The sequence below is a fragment of the Alosa sapidissima genome, chromosome 16 (genome assembly GCF_018492685.1).
Source record: "Alosa sapidissima isolate fAloSap1 chromosome 16, fAloSap1.pri, whole genome shotgun sequence".
Lineage (NCBI taxonomy): Eukaryota > Metazoa > Chordata > Actinopteri > Clupeiformes > Clupeidae > Alosa > Alosa sapidissima.
The window spans coordinates 32,856,834-32,874,696 of NC_055972.1; the positions used below are offsets into that span (position 1 = coordinate 32,856,834).

Sequence of the window (17,863 nt, forward strand, 5' to 3'; positions counted from 1 at the left end):
CTGGTTTGATGAAGTTCTCTCAACCTGCTTGGGAGAGTTTGCAAACAATTTCAAGAGTGACCTCTTGCAGCATTAACCTCTGACCCCTCAACATTGAGTGATCAGTTCATTGAGCCCTTATAATGACTAAGTATGCCAAGTTTGATGAACCTGCTTTGGAGATACTGGATACTATAATGATATTGTTATTAACGTTGTTTGTGGAAAGATCTGCATTTTGGAGCTCCTATGGAGTATGTAAAAACATGGCCACCATCTTGAACTCCAATATGGCAACCATTTTCCATACCCCATGGACTTTCATAATGCAGAAAACATGGTTGTAGACCCATTATGTTCTATGTTTAGAGCAGTATAGTATTACAGATACAGACAAAATGGCATATTTTGGCATATTTAAAATCAAGATGGCTGGGAACTATATATTTTGTACTCCCATACCAAGTTTCAAGATTCTTGTGAAAATCTTGCCTTAACCGCTGCACCATAAGCATCTCACTTGAATATTTTGCCAATCACACCATGAAAGGGTCAAATCTAATCTCTCATACAAAATGTAGACAAAAGCCATACTGTAAAGGAATCAGATTGAGAAGTTTAGAAAACAAATTCCAGCTTACTAGTAAAATTGGAAATGTATGTTGTTTCATAGTAAACACTATATTACAGAAATCAATTGCAGAAATGACACCTTTGAGCAGTGTGTTTGACTAGGCATTGGTTTTCCATCCCCAGTGTGGTAATGAGAGTCTACAACAATTAAGCTGTGCTCACATCTGTTTCAAGTGGGTGACTCTCATGAAATATGGAAGAGTCACCTCGAACAAAATCTTACAAGCAACACCTTAATTTATGGATGTTGTAAATATGACCATGGGTGCACCTGTGTGGTACTGGCCTTTACCAGTTTAGTAGTTCAGATGTTCAAATTTTATCTTTATACTTAGTGTTCTTACATACAGGCTAAGAATTTCTTCTGCAAATAGTAAAGTTAAACTACACAAGGCTAAATTAACTTGGTTTAATGTAATTCCAAACCATACTTTTAAATCATACTTTGGCAACACGTAAACATTAAACTTTATTTAATCATTAAACATTAAATCTCTAAGTAGTATGTTCTTAATGCTCAATTTCCACGTTTTACTGACGTTGATAAGACGTTCCCGGGAATAAGGTTAGGATTTATTCTAGGGACAGGGTAGATAATGTAATGACACTACAGAGGTATATCATAATTACTTATCATGAACAACAACCAGATACAGAACAACCAGATACGTGTACTTGCGAGGTTTGGGATTTTATTTTGAAAACAATACACAGCAGAGCTCTGCTGGCATTTCAAATCAGGTGTTTTGTGCACCAGACTTTTCAGACTGAACTTGTGTTGTATGAGGGCAGCAGCATTATTCAAATTATAAATTTGGAACATTCAGATTCTATGTCATCTATGCTAAAGAAGATTCAAGTCATTCTTATTTATAAGGGGGAGGTCATGGCCTTGAAAAAAATGATCCCCAAGTTTTCAGACAGTAAAGGCCAGAGTAACTGGCAGAGAGGTAAATAGCACAGTCAGACCCAGCAAGAGCATGATTAAGAATAATCTAGAAACTTGCAGTCATGAGGCAGGAATGCTGGAATGTGGCAATGTTTGTTAGGATGTTTAGTTTTAGACTGTTATGTTTCATCATCTCAGGTTCGATCACCATGTTTCTTTTTGCTAGTCTTTTCAATCATGGTCTCTACAACCATAGCGGTCTCTTCGTAGCCTTTCACTTTGTTGTCAGGTGACAATTTCTCTACAGACTCCACCACTTCCACCTTCTCATAACTCATTGAATCAGGAGGTATGTTGGTTCTTGGGAAAGGCATGGGTGGTGGCCCCCTTCGGGAATTGCTGTCATCCATGTTTTTACCGTTACGGGGCCCTGGCTGACCTGCATTGTGATTTTTCGGTGTGGTAGGAGCAGGGGTGGGTCCTTGATTTGTGTTTGGAGATGTGGGTCCAGGGTCCTTGGCTTTTGGGTTGTGATCTCCATTCTTTGATTTCTGATTTGATTTAGCACCATGTCCTCCATCTTTCCCTTTGCCTTTGCTATCCCCTCCTCTCTCTCCCTTTCCTTTATGGCCCTGTGAGTCTCCGTCTTCTGAGGGGGAGGAGGGAGAGAGAGGCCTAGGTGTAGGGCTGGGGGTGGGAGATGGTTTTGAGGGTGTGGCATAGGGATCATAAGGGGGCATCATTCCATCCCAAATGGTCACAAAGACATGACCACCAGAAGGAGATGATGTGTAGAAGCAGGGATCAAGATAGCTCGAATCACCAGTGACAAGAACATAGCGGCCTTTTGTGTAGAAATCAGCTATAGGCTCAGGCTTTTTGTATTTCCTCATGCGGTCTCGAACAATGTTACAAAGCGTGTCAAATGCCTTACTGATCTGAGCACCATCTGGAACATCTTGACGTGCAACACCAGTGTGAAGGGGGATGTCCTCACGCCTCACGTCACCCTCCTCCACCTCCACCTCCACCATTCCTTTCTTTTCATCCTCCACACCAGACACCCTTTCCTCTAGACCACTATCCATCACATCTCTTGGGGTGATTTCTCTCTTTTTGTTCACCTTCTTTGCCAGATTTTTCTGACGGTATTTCACACTGGTAATATCCTGTATGGCCTGAGTGATGTCTGTAAGAGAATCGAGCATATGGCAGACAAACAACAAAAAAAGTATATTGCATGAGTTGACAATTAAAGTTTTCAAAATAAATTTTAGAAGATAAATGCAGATCAATTTACCATTTTCTGTAATGATAAATATTAAATGCATGACTGTTTTGCTCTTTCGTTTCACAGTGCAGCACACCAGTATAATTCAGTATGAATTTAAAGACTGTTAGTTCACCTCCCTAATTGGAGCTTTCCCATTCACTTGATTTACCTGCATACACAAGCATATTACACCATCTTTATTCCATTTCTCACCTTTCCCTCCCCTGGGCACTGTGGGGTTGTGAATATATCTGAAATTAGTTGTGAACAACGTAATTGGAGTTCCAATTATTGCTGAATTTAACCTGTGAGAGATATGAAGCACATCAAGATGGTATTAATCAATCTATTTCATTGTAGCCGTCTCCACCTAAACTGATTTAGGACGGAAAAAGCAGTAATTATTATTTGATGCTCTAATTCCAATTTCATTTAACTATTTACACAATAAGACGTTTTGGTTGTTGTTACATCATGTCTGAAGAACAGAACTTGTCTTTTGTGAATACACTGTAAATTTAGAAAAATCCAATACATTTTATTTCATTTCAATGAATTTACTAGAGAATTAGATACTGGAATGAAAGCAGTGTTTACTGTGCTCTTATAGCTAACTGACTATGGTATTAAAACCTCAATACCCAGACTGATGGGATGAATCTAAAATGTTATAAATCGCTAAAAAATATTAATACATTTACAAATTCAAGGTTTGAACATGAATGTGAAATGATAAAGAAAGGTGGAGAAATAGTGCCACCATGTGGTGAATATTGTTTTGTGTGCAGTCCAGAGCATGACAAAGAACAATATGCTAAGGCTGTACAACTTCAACAAAAGTGTGGTTACTGGAGGTTACTACAGTATTACATACCCTCCTGAAAGTTTGCCATGTTTAGTCTGACACTGACCTGTTGTCCTCGTTTTCAATGATCCTTTTATATCTGTCCAGTTCATTTTCAAGGGAGGACTGGTAGATTGCCAGGTGCCTGCACTCATTGGTGTACTTTTCCAGTGTGCGTTCGGCCTCCTCAATCTCCTTCCTTAATGACTCAATCTGCTCATTGTACAGCTGAATCTCATCATCATAGCTTTCCTGTGTACTTTTTATGGCTTGCTCCAACACAGAAGTCTATGGGACAGAGAAGGCAAAACAGTTTCTAGATAGTGTAGTGTAGCATTACAGGAGGCCACAAGGTATGAATACTCAGGTATGTGAATATAATCACCAACCTCTGTCTGTAGTCTTTGCTTTTGTGCTTGTAGCTGGCAGAGGGCACTCTTGTACTCCTCCAGCTGACTTTGCAGTGCTGGAACACGTCGCTGTGCAAGAAGTTTTTCCTGTTCCTAAGGATAATAAAAAAGAGAGGAATCTAGTTACATGCAAGTGTGAGTCCACTTGTAAGAGCCATCAGGGTAACATAAAACAGAACTGAAAATAAAATAAAAGAGACAAAAATATGCAATATCCAATATAGAGGGCCTGCAATACAAATACACACATAAGGTGCAAATCAGTGTTTGACATTATTCAATCAGTGCTTTAAATGATATTCTATATATGTGGAATACACCTGATGCACATACTTAAAAGCAAACACTCTTCGCTATAACACTGCAATGTGGCAAAGGAAAAAATGTGCAATTACAGTGGACACGTTTAAATCCAAATAATTTACCTGACCTCATTTTGACTGAACTAAACAAAATGATATCTGATAAACATACCTCTGATATCCCAACTGACACATTAGGCAAAAGAGGAGTTGTCTGGTTGATTTGTTGTAGAATGTTCACGTAAGTTTGGATTTCTGCCAGATTCTAGAAGACAAAAATAGTAAGTAATGTGTTTCTGAACTATGTCAATATGTATCATTAACCATCCCAAACATACATGCCCCTCATTGTACTGCCTAATTTCTGCAAGCATAGAATCAGAAATCACAACTGCACTGTTACAGTACAGTGCTCAGTTATAATGAATGGATGTAATCTGAGCTACTTAAAAACACTACCACTTAATTAGGGCCTTGACAATATTTTTGCCTGTGCCCCTGATGTTTACTAATGCAGAGAAACACAAGGGACAGTGGAATGGGATATGAAAAGCCATGTCCATGTATTTCATTCAGTTGTAAATAGATCTTAAATATGAATCAACCATCCATTCAATCAATAATGCAATCAGTTATACTGCACATTATTATGAACACTGGTATGCTTAAAATGCAGATATGATAATGTGATAGCTGAAAAAAAAAACATGAGCCCTAATTCATTAACTTGAATGATGAACAAACTCTCACGTCTAACTAAAGATAGTTTAATAACTTTAACACCACAGGTAAGACAAAGGATTTATTTACATATAAATATATACATATATATCCCTGAGTGATTGCCGCTAAACCTTACAATGACAATCTAAATATGCAATGTGAAGGGGCACAGTAGCAAACCATGTATTTCATGGACATTTTGGAAGACCCATAAAGCCCATAATGATTTCCTATAGGAAATAAATCTTGTAAAGTATATTTTACCTTTTTATGTCTGTCTTTGGTAGAGTTGATGTCATCTTGGAGGAACTGAGACTGGATCTGGTACTCAAGGTTTCTGAGTAGAGCATTATCAGCTTCCTGCAAGTGTAAGAATTTTTTACATTTTTTTAAGACTAACCAGTTCTTTCTTGGTTGCAATTTTAGGTCATGCTTTCGTAACATTTATTCCCGACATTTACAGAACCACATGTTTCACACTTACAACAGCTATTCATATGGTATGGTACCTTATTAAGTTGTTCCAGTGTACCTCGCAGCTGTTCTTGATAGTCACATTCATTTCTATACCTGTGAAAAACATTACTGTAATTTTGCTGTGTACATCCTGGTGATATGTGCTTATCATGCAGTATCATGTCATTGCGGACCCAATCAAATCTGAACCAAAGCTTCACTATACAGTATGTATACCCATCACTATGTAGATCTTTTACCTTAAAATAACAGCTTCAAGTGTTGATACACTGATAATACGGAGAATCACTACTCAAACCTGGTATTGCACTGATCGTTTTTGTCAGTTTCCAACGCACTTGGTGCAAGGGGTAATACTAAGCATACATAAAATTATACAATATTTTCTTCAAAACTAACTAACCAAAGTGACTTCATCTAAATATATGATCAAAGAGCACAGTGGAAAAGGTGAGAATCGCTAAATTATCCCATCTGATTCATAAGCATTGTCTCACCTGTTGGTGAACTCATCTAGCATACGTTCTGCATCCTTCAGCTCTCGTTCAAGTTTGGCACGGTCAGAGTAGAGCTCTCGGATGCGCTGCCGATTCAGATTAATCTGCTCACCAAAAGCTTCCTCCAGGCCAGATGCCTCCTCCATCCTCTGCAGTGTCTCTAGCTGCTTGCGAAAGATGGCATTGCGCTGCTCCAGCACACGTGCCCGGTTGATGTAACGGGCAAACCGGCTGTTCAGCTCTTGCAAGCTTTCCCAACCTTGTGCAGCTGTGGGACCTGAAGAAGTAGAGCAAGCCTCTGGGCTGCTTGCTTCTTCAAAAACATCCGAACGCTCATACTTTTCCTTACGAACCTCCCGTAAGTAGCTGGTTTTAAACATGTTGCCCTGCTGCTGTACAACTCCTCTCTCCACTCCACTACTGTGGGGCTGAGTTATGTGTGCTCACTCTCTTCAGCACCTTTAGTGTGTGAAAACTAGGGTGCTCACCCTCTGCTGTCTCATGTTAGACTGAAGGCTGCCCCTCTCAAACCATGGGCGAAATAGCTAAAAACCTTCCCCCCCAGTCATGGCATGCCTGCTCTGCCCCTGGGGTGTTCCAGAGAATTGTTTACCCATTGTTACTGCTTCCCACAAAAGCACTGTCATTGTTGATGGTGCAAAAAAAGACTGATAGCATGCAGGACAAGACTATGCTGTGTCAAACAAACCATTATCAATATTTTTTGTCCAATGCTCAGCTGTTTCCATTTTATTTGGAAGGTGAGGTAAATAAAATGCATGGTGTGCACTTCAACAAAGGGTAGAGGCAACTATGAGTAGGCATTAGACTGATCTGGATACAACTGGTATCCCTTTGTTTTAGTAATAGCTGCATAACTTTTCCAACAATATGCAGATATCGAACAAAAAACATTGTGACATAGAAAAAAATGTGCTAATGATAAATCCCTGGTGGCACAGTAGTCAACTCTTTTGATTAATCAAATGAGTTATAGTTGATATCATTAATATAAATACTATTTTTTCTGTGAATTCTGTGATAATTCAGTTCTTGACAAGACAAATCTGTATTGTTGTTTACAAATTAAACCAATTTTAAACAATGAATTTACAATAACTTCACCATGGCAAAACTCCAAAAAGCAACAAGCAAAATATATGTTTTGCAGTCATTTAAAATACTTCATCATAAGGTCAAACAGCATGTAGCTTGGGTGTCATAATTTCTCCAAGCCTGTTGCCTCAGTCCCAAAGTCATGTCGGTTTTATAATGTACAATGTTCAGAAAAACAGAAATATCTTATATGTCACACAACTTTTTGTACAGGTCATGGTTCTTTCCAAACTGGACTATAGCAATGCATTGTTAACTTGCCTACCTGCTTGTGAAGTGAGACCATTGCAGATGATTCAAAATGCAGCAGCATGTCTGGTCAGAAGACACATGTAACTTCTCTTCCATGATCATTAGGTGGCAAGGTAAATGTGATTGTCGTCAACATAGCTATGATAAGATATCTGATTGTTCTTAAAAATGTGTCCAAGTGGGAACATATAGAAGTTTCTAAAGCGGTCTCAGAATCGATCCCTGGGGATCACTATAGGTTAGGGATGTCTGTGTGGAGGTACAGTCGCCAATGGCAACAAAAAGCTTCTTACCTGTATGTATGATTTCAGCCAGCTGATGACTGTGCCTGAGAACCCAACCCAACCTAATGCTCAAGTCTGTTAAATAGAATATTGTGATCAACTGTATCAAAAGCTACACTAAGGTCTAATAGACAGCAGTTTGATGCTAAAAATGCAGTTGGTTAATTTAAATGTATTTTCTTTTTTCTTTACCAATAAATGGTAGGTAGTTGTTTAACATGGAATCATTTTTCTTTTTTAGTATGGACAAACACAATGAAATACAGTTTGCGTCTAAACAGAAGTACAAAAAAGCAGAAAAGTGCAATGTGATATACAAAGTATAGAGAGGTGGTGCCTAGACAGGACAGGATATATAGTGCAGTGTAGACAGTAGTATGCAGTTGGTTTACAGAAGGTGTTTACAGTAATATAAATTAAATATAAATATGTGCAGTGTATTAGCAGTAACCTTATAAGAGCAGAACAAATATGGTTATTTAGTATGAACAATGTATGAAGAACATGTACAGATATGTGCAGTGTAGTAGCAGTAACATTATAAGAGTAGTAAGAATAATATAGATATATGCAGTATACTGACAGAATATATTATAAGAAAAACAGCATTAATATGGATATTCAGTATACCGTATAGACAGATATGTACAGTATGTCAGTATTTATGACAGCTTCAGGGAAATGCACCTGACATAATGTATGAATACAATGTGAAGCACATCAGCTGCTATGCAGTGCCACATCACACACTATGCATAGGGCACCAAGGGACAGAGGTGGCACCAAAACAATAAATAGGAGTACCTTTACTGTGAACTGCTTTTCACTCTTCCTAGAGTGGGGGTTCCCAAACCTTTCAGCCCACGACCCCCAAAATAACGGTACCAGTGACTTGTGACCCACTATCCCCAGAGGTGGTAGAAGCATACAAACGTTGCACGCAACAGCACACACACACTAATAGGCCTATCGAAACACAAACATAATACCACAAAAGAACATAACAGCCTAACAACCATAATATTTTTATAATTTAACATCCATAATATCATTTATTTAATACTTTTTTTTTATTTAATACTTTTTTATTACAAGTATACAAACATGGGGCTGACATTCAACATATAAGGCTGCGTGGTCATGAGCTCTGCAACTTTTAATTTAATATTTTTTTTAGCGTGCAGAATACAAATAAATATATAAATACATCTTCCTAAACTCTTATAAGTTTAGTCGAGTCACTTAGACAAAGATATAACGCTTCTGCAGGGCATTTAGTTTAAAAACAATGGCTAATTGCACGCACAAGTCAGCTAACGCAACTACTAGCAAGAAGGGTGCTAACTCTCCCACTGCAGCTGATGCACCACTAATTTCTTTGGAATCTGTCGAGAAAATAATGTTTACAACTACCCTTCTTCAAGAAATAGCTTCCATTCGCCAAGAGTTGCATACCACCGTCAGCTCTCCACAGTCTGCTAACTTTCAGAACACCAAACACATTGACAACCTGGAGCAGTCTACTACAGAGTGGAGCTCAACTCGCCTTATTCACCCGGCGGCCAGAACGAAGCTACAGGGTACACTTGCCATCACACATCAGTCCAGCAGATGGTGGTAATGCACTCTGTTTGTAAACTGCCAAAAAAAACTCACTGAAGAAGAAGAAAAATAAGAAGCGAACCCTCTTTTTCTGTGAGCTTTTTGTTTTGCAGTTGGGTGGAGATATGCGTGGGTCTTACTATATTAGCCTGAGGAGAGGCTGGCTGGGTAGGTCAGGTATACCATTCGACTTTTCAGGGTAAGGGTAAGGCTAGGGATGCTGGGATTCTGATTAACAAATCAGTACCATTCGTACCATCTGAGACCAAATCAGACCCTAATGGTTATTTTGTTATTGTGGTTGGTCATATTGGGGTGCTGGAACACTGCATTCATCTCAAGGATTCAACACCCATTCGACAGCATCCCTATCGAGTGCCAGAGAGCCAGGTATCCGGACTGAGAGCGGAGATTGAAACAATAAGGAAACTGGGGGTCATTGAACCCTCCACCATCAAGTGGAGCAGTCCAATTGTGATGGTCTCAAAGAAGGATGGGTCCCTCAGGATTTGTATGGACTTCAGGAAGCTCAATGCCATCTCCAGATTTGATGCGTACCCGATGCCTCGTTGTGATGACCTTATGGAGAGGATTGGCAAAGCCCGCTACATCACCACACTCAATCTTTGTAAAGGGTACTGGCAGGTGCCCCTGCAGGAGAGGTCCAGGGAGTGCATACAAGCATACAAAACCCAAGAGGTCAGCCCTAAAACCAGTCTCCTTTGCCAGTTGGTTCTGAAGTCTTCCAACACACTAACCCACAATTCTCAGACCAACAGTACTTTCCATAAATCCCAATTTCTCAAATCATGAAACAACATAAGAACACATATCTTGAACAGATATAAATAAAAACCCTCTCTGTAAACACTTCATGTGAATTTCCCTTCCTATTGTGGCAACTTCGAGGACTGAGGACTCATTCATCCACAACAGCATCAATTATTGGGGGTTTCATGGGAAAAACATACATTAATGCTACAATGCTAGGTCTGGGGTAGTTACTTTATTAGTTGTCCCCTTAGGGAAATTCTTTTTCACATTTTCCAAAAAACGCTTTTCATCCTGCATGGTCACAGGCACAGAATGGCACATACAGTACATGGTCAGTCATAGAAATAGGAATGACACATACACATTACATACATCATAGGCATTTGACACAGACTTTTACATAAATTATTGGGGGTTTCATGGGAAAAACATACATTAATGCACTGCATGCATTTATCTGTGGAGCTTTGTGTTGTTGAATGTTTGGATTGCTAAGGGGATTAGGCTTCTGCTGAAGCGGGCCTTATTATTTATTTATTGCACCTTATGCTTCTAAATCTCCTGCCAGAGGGTAGGGGTGAGAAGTAGCGGTTGAGTGGGTGGGTAATGTCCAGGGATATTGAATGAGCAATACATGCGATGGCCTTAGTGTTTAGTTCTTGTAAGTTTGGAGTATGCAGACCTATTATTTTGGTGCAGTTTTGGTTAGTTGAGTGAGTTTGTTACGTTTTTTTACAGTAAGCATGTTGAAGAAGCAGGTGGAACAGTATAATATGATGGGTTGGACAATGCTGGTATACAGTAGTAGGCGTAGATGGGGGGCAACATGAAGTTCTTTTAGTCTGCACACTGCTGACAGTCTTTGGATTCCTTTTTTCTGTATGTCTGTTGTGTGATGTTCAAAGGTGAGGTTATTGTCAAATGTGAGTCCAATGTATTTTTAATGGTCTACTGTTTTCACTGTTTCGTTGGAAATAATGATTGGGTGGTGGGATTGTGTGTATCCAAAAAACATTTCTTTTGTTTTGCTGATGTTGAGTTTGAGATAGTTATTTCCACACCACTGAGTGAAATGAGAGACTATGTTAAGATATTCTTGCAGGCGCGCGGGAACCTATTTTTGACCAGGGGTGCTGAATAACAAAAATAATGGATGTCCGACGTGGAATGTTGATAAGTCACAGAGCGGACTAACTCAGGCATTGTCAAGCAACGTCATAATAATTGTATAGGTGTAGTATATCACTTTTTAAATGACACCCTTTTCAACCTAGACCATGGTATAAGCTTTAAATATAGGCTAATAATCAGGCTGCAATGATCTCGCAAATAATTTCTGAATAGCCTAAAGTGTGTCGTCTCCACAGCAAGTATGTGTCCTAATAATTTCTATCTTAGCGACTAGGATAGTGAAATGATTTCACTAGATATACATTTATTAGTTTCTTTCAGCTTATTCATGCTTTTTTTGAACGTGTAAATCGTATAGAATATGTAGGCCTATATCAACCGTAGGCCTACACTACTACACATAGCTGAAACCACGCTACGGTTCTTACAGTAACTGACTCACGTTCATGTTGATCTCTATAACTGTTAATTTTTAGTAGCCTATATTCGAACCTATCCATAACCCCTTTTTTGCTATTTAACTCATCATTTCACATACAAAAATACAAATAATGTCAGACAGCGAATTAGTAATTTTAAAAAAAGAATATATAATCTTTTTTAAAAATCTATCTCCTGCCAGCAAGGGGTGCTGCAGCACCCTCAGCACCCCCCTTCCGCGCCCTTGTATTCTTGGGTTGAATGAGTGTCTGTGAGGAGGCCAAGGATCGCGGTGTCATCGGCGTACTTGAGGAATATGGTGTTGGATGAGGGGCTGGTACAGTCGTTTGTGTAGAGGGTGTATAGGAAGGGGCTTAGAACACAACCCTGCGGGGCTCCTGTGTTGGAGGTCAGTGCAGGTGTGGTTGTTGTGCTTACCCGGACGGACTGTTGTTTGTTGGTGAGGAAGTTGTGGTGGAGATGGATCAGACGGGAAGGAACATTGAGGTGATGCAGTTTCTGGATCAGTAGGTGTCTTTGAATGGTGTTGAAAGCAGAGCTGAAATCTGCAAACAGGATCCTGGCAGTTGTGCCTGGGGAATCCAGGTGTTGTAGAAGGGGGTGCAGCAGGCATGCCACAGCATCCTCAGTGCCTCTCTTCATCCTGTAGGCGAATTGGAAAGGATCTAGATGTGGGCGGACGTGTGGCAGGATGTTTTGTTGATAGATGTGAGGGCGATGGGGCGGAAGTCATTGAGGTCTTTGGGACGTGTTTTTTTGGGTACTGGGATTATTGTAGCTGTTTTCCAGAGGGTGGGGATTCTGCATTGATGGTAGACTTCACAGAAGAGTCGGTGGATTATTGCAGAGAGTTCAGTGACACAGGTCTTAAGCACCCTTGCTGGGATCCCATCAGACCCTGAGGCCTTGCCTGGCTTGCATCTCCTCAGTTGCCACCTGACATCTTCCTCTGAGAAGGGGACTGGGTCATTTGGTTCCAGCAGGGGCCAGGGGGAGTGCATCCAGCTGACTGCAACAGTCATCTGAGTAGTCGACTGAGTCGAACCGGTTAAAAAACATGTTTAGTTGATGTCCTTGCTCTGATGAGATTGGTGTGCTGGGTCTGGGTGCATTTCCTGTCAATGTTTTGGCCATCTTGGCTTGTCTGGTGTTCATGGAGCTGAATTTTTGTTCCAGTTTATTTTTTCTATTGTCGTTTGGCTTTGAAAATTTCATTTTTTACTGCCCTATTTGCTGTATTGAACCCTCCATTGCTGTCCAGTTCTTGAGCTTGAAGGCTCTGTGTTTTTCCTTCAGGCTTTTTCTAAGCTGAGGTGTGATCCATGGTTTAGAGTTGGGGTATTTTTTTATTTTCTTAATTGGAATGGTGGTCTGAATGCAGAAGTTTATGTAGTCTGAGATGATGAAGACCCTGTCATCTAATTCCCCATCAAAAATGTCCCAGTCGGTGCATGGCAGGGAGCTTTGGAGTTGCGCGATGGTGTCCTCCATCCATTGAGGGGCGCTGTAGGTCTCTGACTTGAGTCTTTTGAGTTCCTGTTTGTATACCGGAAGTAAGCAGATCATGTTGTGATCTGCAAGTCCGAGTGGAGGGTAGGAGCATGTGCGGTATGCATCGGTGATGTTGCCGTAGCATACTGTAGGTCAAAGATGTTATCCCTTCTGGTGGGGGTGTCAACATACTGTACTGGTGAAATGATGGCAAAACAGTGTCCAGTCTGCAGCTGTTATAATCCTCTATACATGCCTTTTTGCTTCTTAACAGACTCAAAATGTCATTAAAGGTTCTGTGCAACATGAACAGGGACCTTACGTGACAAAACGATGCATTTTCAACTCATTAGGCCTATTTTATTTTTAATTTTATTTTTTTCCTGGTGGCAGCAAGGGATAGGTGAGACATTTATTTTATTTTTTTATTTTCCTTTACAGTAGCAATGAATACTTTATTTTTTCATAACATAGCCTACCTGTACTACATGTTCTCTATCACTTTGTGTGTTACACCAGCATGTTACACACACACACACACACACACACACACACACACACACACACCAGTTTTGGACCATTGGTATTGAAGACATTTCAAGCAATGTTTAATCTAATACCTTTAATAGTATTAACCTTAATACAAACCTTTTCAGAAAAACCTTCAAAATAAAATGTAACAGTTCAAAACATTGAACTTAAACCTTACCACTGAGGCATGAAAGGAAAGTTATGGCAGCCATTGACACTGCTTACTTTTGCTTCCCACATGGCCACAATGGCCCTCATTTATGAAACGTGCGTAATAAAACAGGCGTACAGTAGGACAGGCGTACGCTTATTTCCACGCAAAGCATGGCATTTATCAATTTGAATGTGAGTGGTGGCTACGCCCGAATCTCACGTCAAGTCTCAAATCAGACAGGAAAACCGTGAAAACATAACACCGAGGAAGGGACAAGAGGGGAATAACGTTTTGATTTCACCGTGATCCTGAAAGAGAACTAGGCTGCAATTTGACGGTGGATGCAAAAAATTCGCTATGCGCTATTGTTGGTATAAATTAAATCTATTTATTTATAGATTTAGGAATGTATAGATTTAGAAATTTCTAAATGTATATAATTTATCTAAGGTTCCGTTCCGGCCTACTTTAACCCCTGTGCGTTTGATTATGTGTGTGTGCGTACGTACATGTACATTTGTGCATTGTGTGTGTGTGTGTGTGCGCAGATGTTTTTGTGTATGTGTGCGTGCGTGCATTTGAGTATGTGTGTGTGTGTGTGTATGTACATGTAAATTTGTGCATGTGTGTTTGTGAGTGTGTGTGTGTGTGTGTGTGTGTGTGTGTGTGTGTAAGTTTGTCCCCCCACCCCCCCAAAAAAAATGAACGAACGATTCATAACCTTGTAATTTCATGGCTAACAATAGCCTATATATTTTAATAGCCTATATATTCTGCCACCTTTGTAACATTTACTGTACCATCTGAAATGACTCCTCTACCTTTGCTGCCTCCATCCTTTCTGTTTTTGTCAAAAAAACATTATATGATGGCATTGAAGTCTTGAGTTAGTAAACTGGCTACCATTCTTTGTTGGTAACCAAATAGCCATTTTGTAATCGCTGCGTACGTGCATTCTCTCTCCTGCAGATTTGCGTTCCGTAGCCAAGTTCGTAATATTGCAAAAGTTTAAAAAATAAATGTGTTTATTGTACAGAAAATAAATAGCCTACTGTCATACTGTCAGTTAATTGGCTACAGTGCAGTGAAGAGTTTGAAGAGTGAAGTTATGATAGGGCTACTTGGAGTTTTATGAAAATAATTTACGAACCATGGGCCATGACCATGAAGCCTCTATTTCTCTAGATAGTTTAAATAGCCACCAACATTCGTTTTTGCAGTACAGATTATTTCTGAAAGTTATTTGTTCTCTAGGCCTACTGGCTGATTTATCAAACGAGGTTTCTCGTTCGTCCTCGGCAAACTACAGGTAGTAGGCCTAGTTCGGTAGAGAGCCATTGAATAAGCAATGCCAAGCAATTTCTAATATGTAACACTTTTTGTGACATTCAGCAAATATCTCCTTCGGACAATATGTTCGGACAATATGTTCTACTCTACGTGGAGTTGTCCTCCATCTCAGTTGCATCAGTTATCTGATTTTGAAGGTTCTAAAATATGACGATATGCTGCACTGAATTCTCGTTTTCTTTCATTTCTCCAGCTAACTTTTTCATTGAAACTAATCATTTATTGGTTACACAGTCGACATTCTGAAATGTCCTGCATGATCAAAGCCAAATCAACCAGTCATCACGCAGCCACTGTGTCAGCAGCACAAGCGCTGACAGTGCTTTCCTGATGTCAGATTATTATTATTATTATTATTATTATTATGGACTGTTCTCACATTGCAGCGCTTTACTTACATGAAGTAGTATTAATCAATATGAGGGGCAGAGGGGGATAAATGTTGCCCCTCCCCCATGATGAAAATAATTACGGAGTGTCTATTTACACCCCTGGTACGAATAGCCTTGGCCACACAGCTGAGCTATTCACACACACACACACACATATATATATATATATATATATATATATATATATATGTATATACATATATCTATGGATTCACACCCGGTGACATAACAACAAAAAGACGTTGCTCACGTGCACAAAAACATGATGGACATTAATTTTTTCGTCAGCAGAAAGGGAAGAATTCTGAAAGGTTTCGGCACAAATATCTGTTGAAATTAAGTTTTAGATTGAAAAGTTGTGTTTTATTTCATAATCTTCGTTCAGTGAACAAATACAACTGTCAGTTTGTTAGTTAACAGAAATTTCGTGAATATAACGCTCAGGCATATGAACTATAACTTTACCTGCAAACACCACTGTAGTTGTGGAAGTAGATAGTGCAGTGGTCACAGACATGGCTTAGAATGTGGGAGACTGGGGTTTGATTCCTGCATGATGTGTTTTGTTTGAGTGAGTGCGCACGTGTACCAACGTCCCTGGAGAGAAGGCGCGCAATTTGAACAAGAAATTGGTTCTCAAGTGTTTTGCAAGTTTTGATTGCAACAATTAGCTAGTTCACGTACCAGGGTGTAAATAGCATGACCCATTGTGTCTATTACACAGCTGAGCTATTCACACCCTGTGACGTAACAACAAAAATATGTTTTTTTTTTAATTACATTGTGTGATCAATATGCCAGAGTAAATGCACAGGGGTGCAAATAGCATACACTGATATTTGTACCAGATGGGGTATTAATAGAACACATTGCTGTGTGCACCGGGGTATGAATAGCATACATTGATATTTGTACCAGGCGGAGTATTAATAGAACACATTGCTGTGTGCACCGGGGTACGAATAGAATTAACTTCTAATTGCACTGGGGTACAAATAGCATACACCGCTCATTGTACCAGGGGTGCAAATAGCCTTACCCAAATAATTAAGCAGAGGGGAGGATATCAAGACCAGAGGGGGGTAAATCCCCCCTGTCCCCCACCCTGTTGCACCCTGTATGTGTTGTGTGTGTGTATGTGTGTGTGTGTGTGTGTGTGTGTGTGTGTGTGTGTGCGTGTATGATTTTGTAATGCCACACAAATATATGTGTGAGTGAAAGAGAGAAAAACAGGAGTAAATTCAGAAAGTAGCTGCAAAACCACCAAACAAGAAATGTATCAAAACCAAACTTGTTACATGGATACATGGATCAATTGCAAAGACGCACATAAAACGTGGTGCCTTTTGACCTCTAAGGGGCACTGCATTTAGCAAACATGCGTTTTGGCTTTTTGGGTGTTTTAGCCTGATTTTCAAAAATGAAGTAGCCTACTATAGAAATCCTTTTAGTGAACTGCACCTGATCAAGCTCTCTATTTTGTTTGAACGTCAACAGAAGTGACGTTACCCAACATCGCTTAGAGCGTCTTTAATTTTGACATTTCTGTGAGTGATTTTTATGTATGTGAAATATATGTGTTTGTTGTGTTATAGTTGTAAATATCTATCTGTCTATCTATCTATCTATCTATCTATCTATCTATACATTCATACATACATACATACATACATATGCAACAGGCTTTTATAAAAAATTATCAGGCCTCGATGTTGGGATGGACCATTGAAGTGAATGGAGCACTCTACAGCATTCTACAGCATAAGGTATGTCAACAAGTAATTAACATTATTCCACTGCTTGGCTGAATTTCCCATTGTCCTACGTAATTTAGAACGACCATTAACCGTATGTTATTTGCACACCTATGAAGTAGATCCATTTTTTTGGCCGTATCACACTTGTATATTAATTCTCCGAACTCGTTATGAAGTTTAAATGAACTGTCACGTTGCATCCAAGCTGTAAAATGCAGACGTTCAGAACATTGCAACATTGTAGCATATGACGGAGGTGGCTTTTAGCTAGATGGATAACAGCAGGCTAAGTAAAATAGTGAAGTTTCAAAGCTAAAGTTTATCAGAATCTTGGGATATGTCAAGCAGGAGAGAACTAGAACTAACGACTGGCCTTTCAGTCGTTAGTTCAGTGGTAATATCAGAGCCCGTCTATGGAGAGCCTTGCCACTCCGTATTAAGTCCCATGGTACCGAATTTTGGATGCAGTTCCACCAGAGTTCCACTGGGGGCGATCGCCATGAGTGCAGAATGAATGGGAGTCAATGGAGCTAGACAGCTAAATTTGTCTCTTTCACCTGA

At 39.7% G+C, this 17,863-nt stretch overlaps 1 protein-coding gene across 1 annotated transcript; it reads right to left on the bottom strand.

The window, feature by feature from the left end:
• Positions 1-1,198: 1,198 nt before the first annotated feature.
• On the bottom strand, positions 1,199-6,536 carry LOC121685472 (filensin). Its single transcript, XM_042066036.1, has 8 exons — positions 6,028-6,536; positions 5,563-5,623; positions 5,318-5,413; positions 4,503-4,595; positions 4,008-4,121; positions 3,686-3,906; positions 2,988-3,079; positions 1,199-2,690 (listed from the first exon to the last, which is right to left on the bottom strand). The coding sequence occupies exons 1-8, from the start codon at positions 6,405-6,407 to the stop codon at positions 1,696-1,698; spliced, it is 2,052 nt and encodes a 683-aa protein (XP_041921970.1). The 5' UTR covers positions 6,408-6,536; the 3' UTR covers positions 1,199-1,695.
• Positions 6,537-17,863: the final 11,327 nt, after the last annotated feature.

Coding starts and splice junctions, on each gene's coding strand:
- LOC121685472 (XM_042066036.1), bottom strand. CDS start 6,407: ATGTTTAAAACCAGCTACTTACGGGAGGTTCGTAAGGAAAAGTATGAG. Junction 3,907..4,007: donor AGCAAAGACTACAGACAGAG/GTTGGTGATTAT, acceptor TCTGTCCCATAG/ACTTCTGTGTTGGAGCAAGC. Junction 2,691..2,987: donor AGTGCCCAGGGGAGGGAAAG/GTGAGAAATGGA, acceptor ATTCTCTTACAG/ACATCACTCAGGCCATACAG.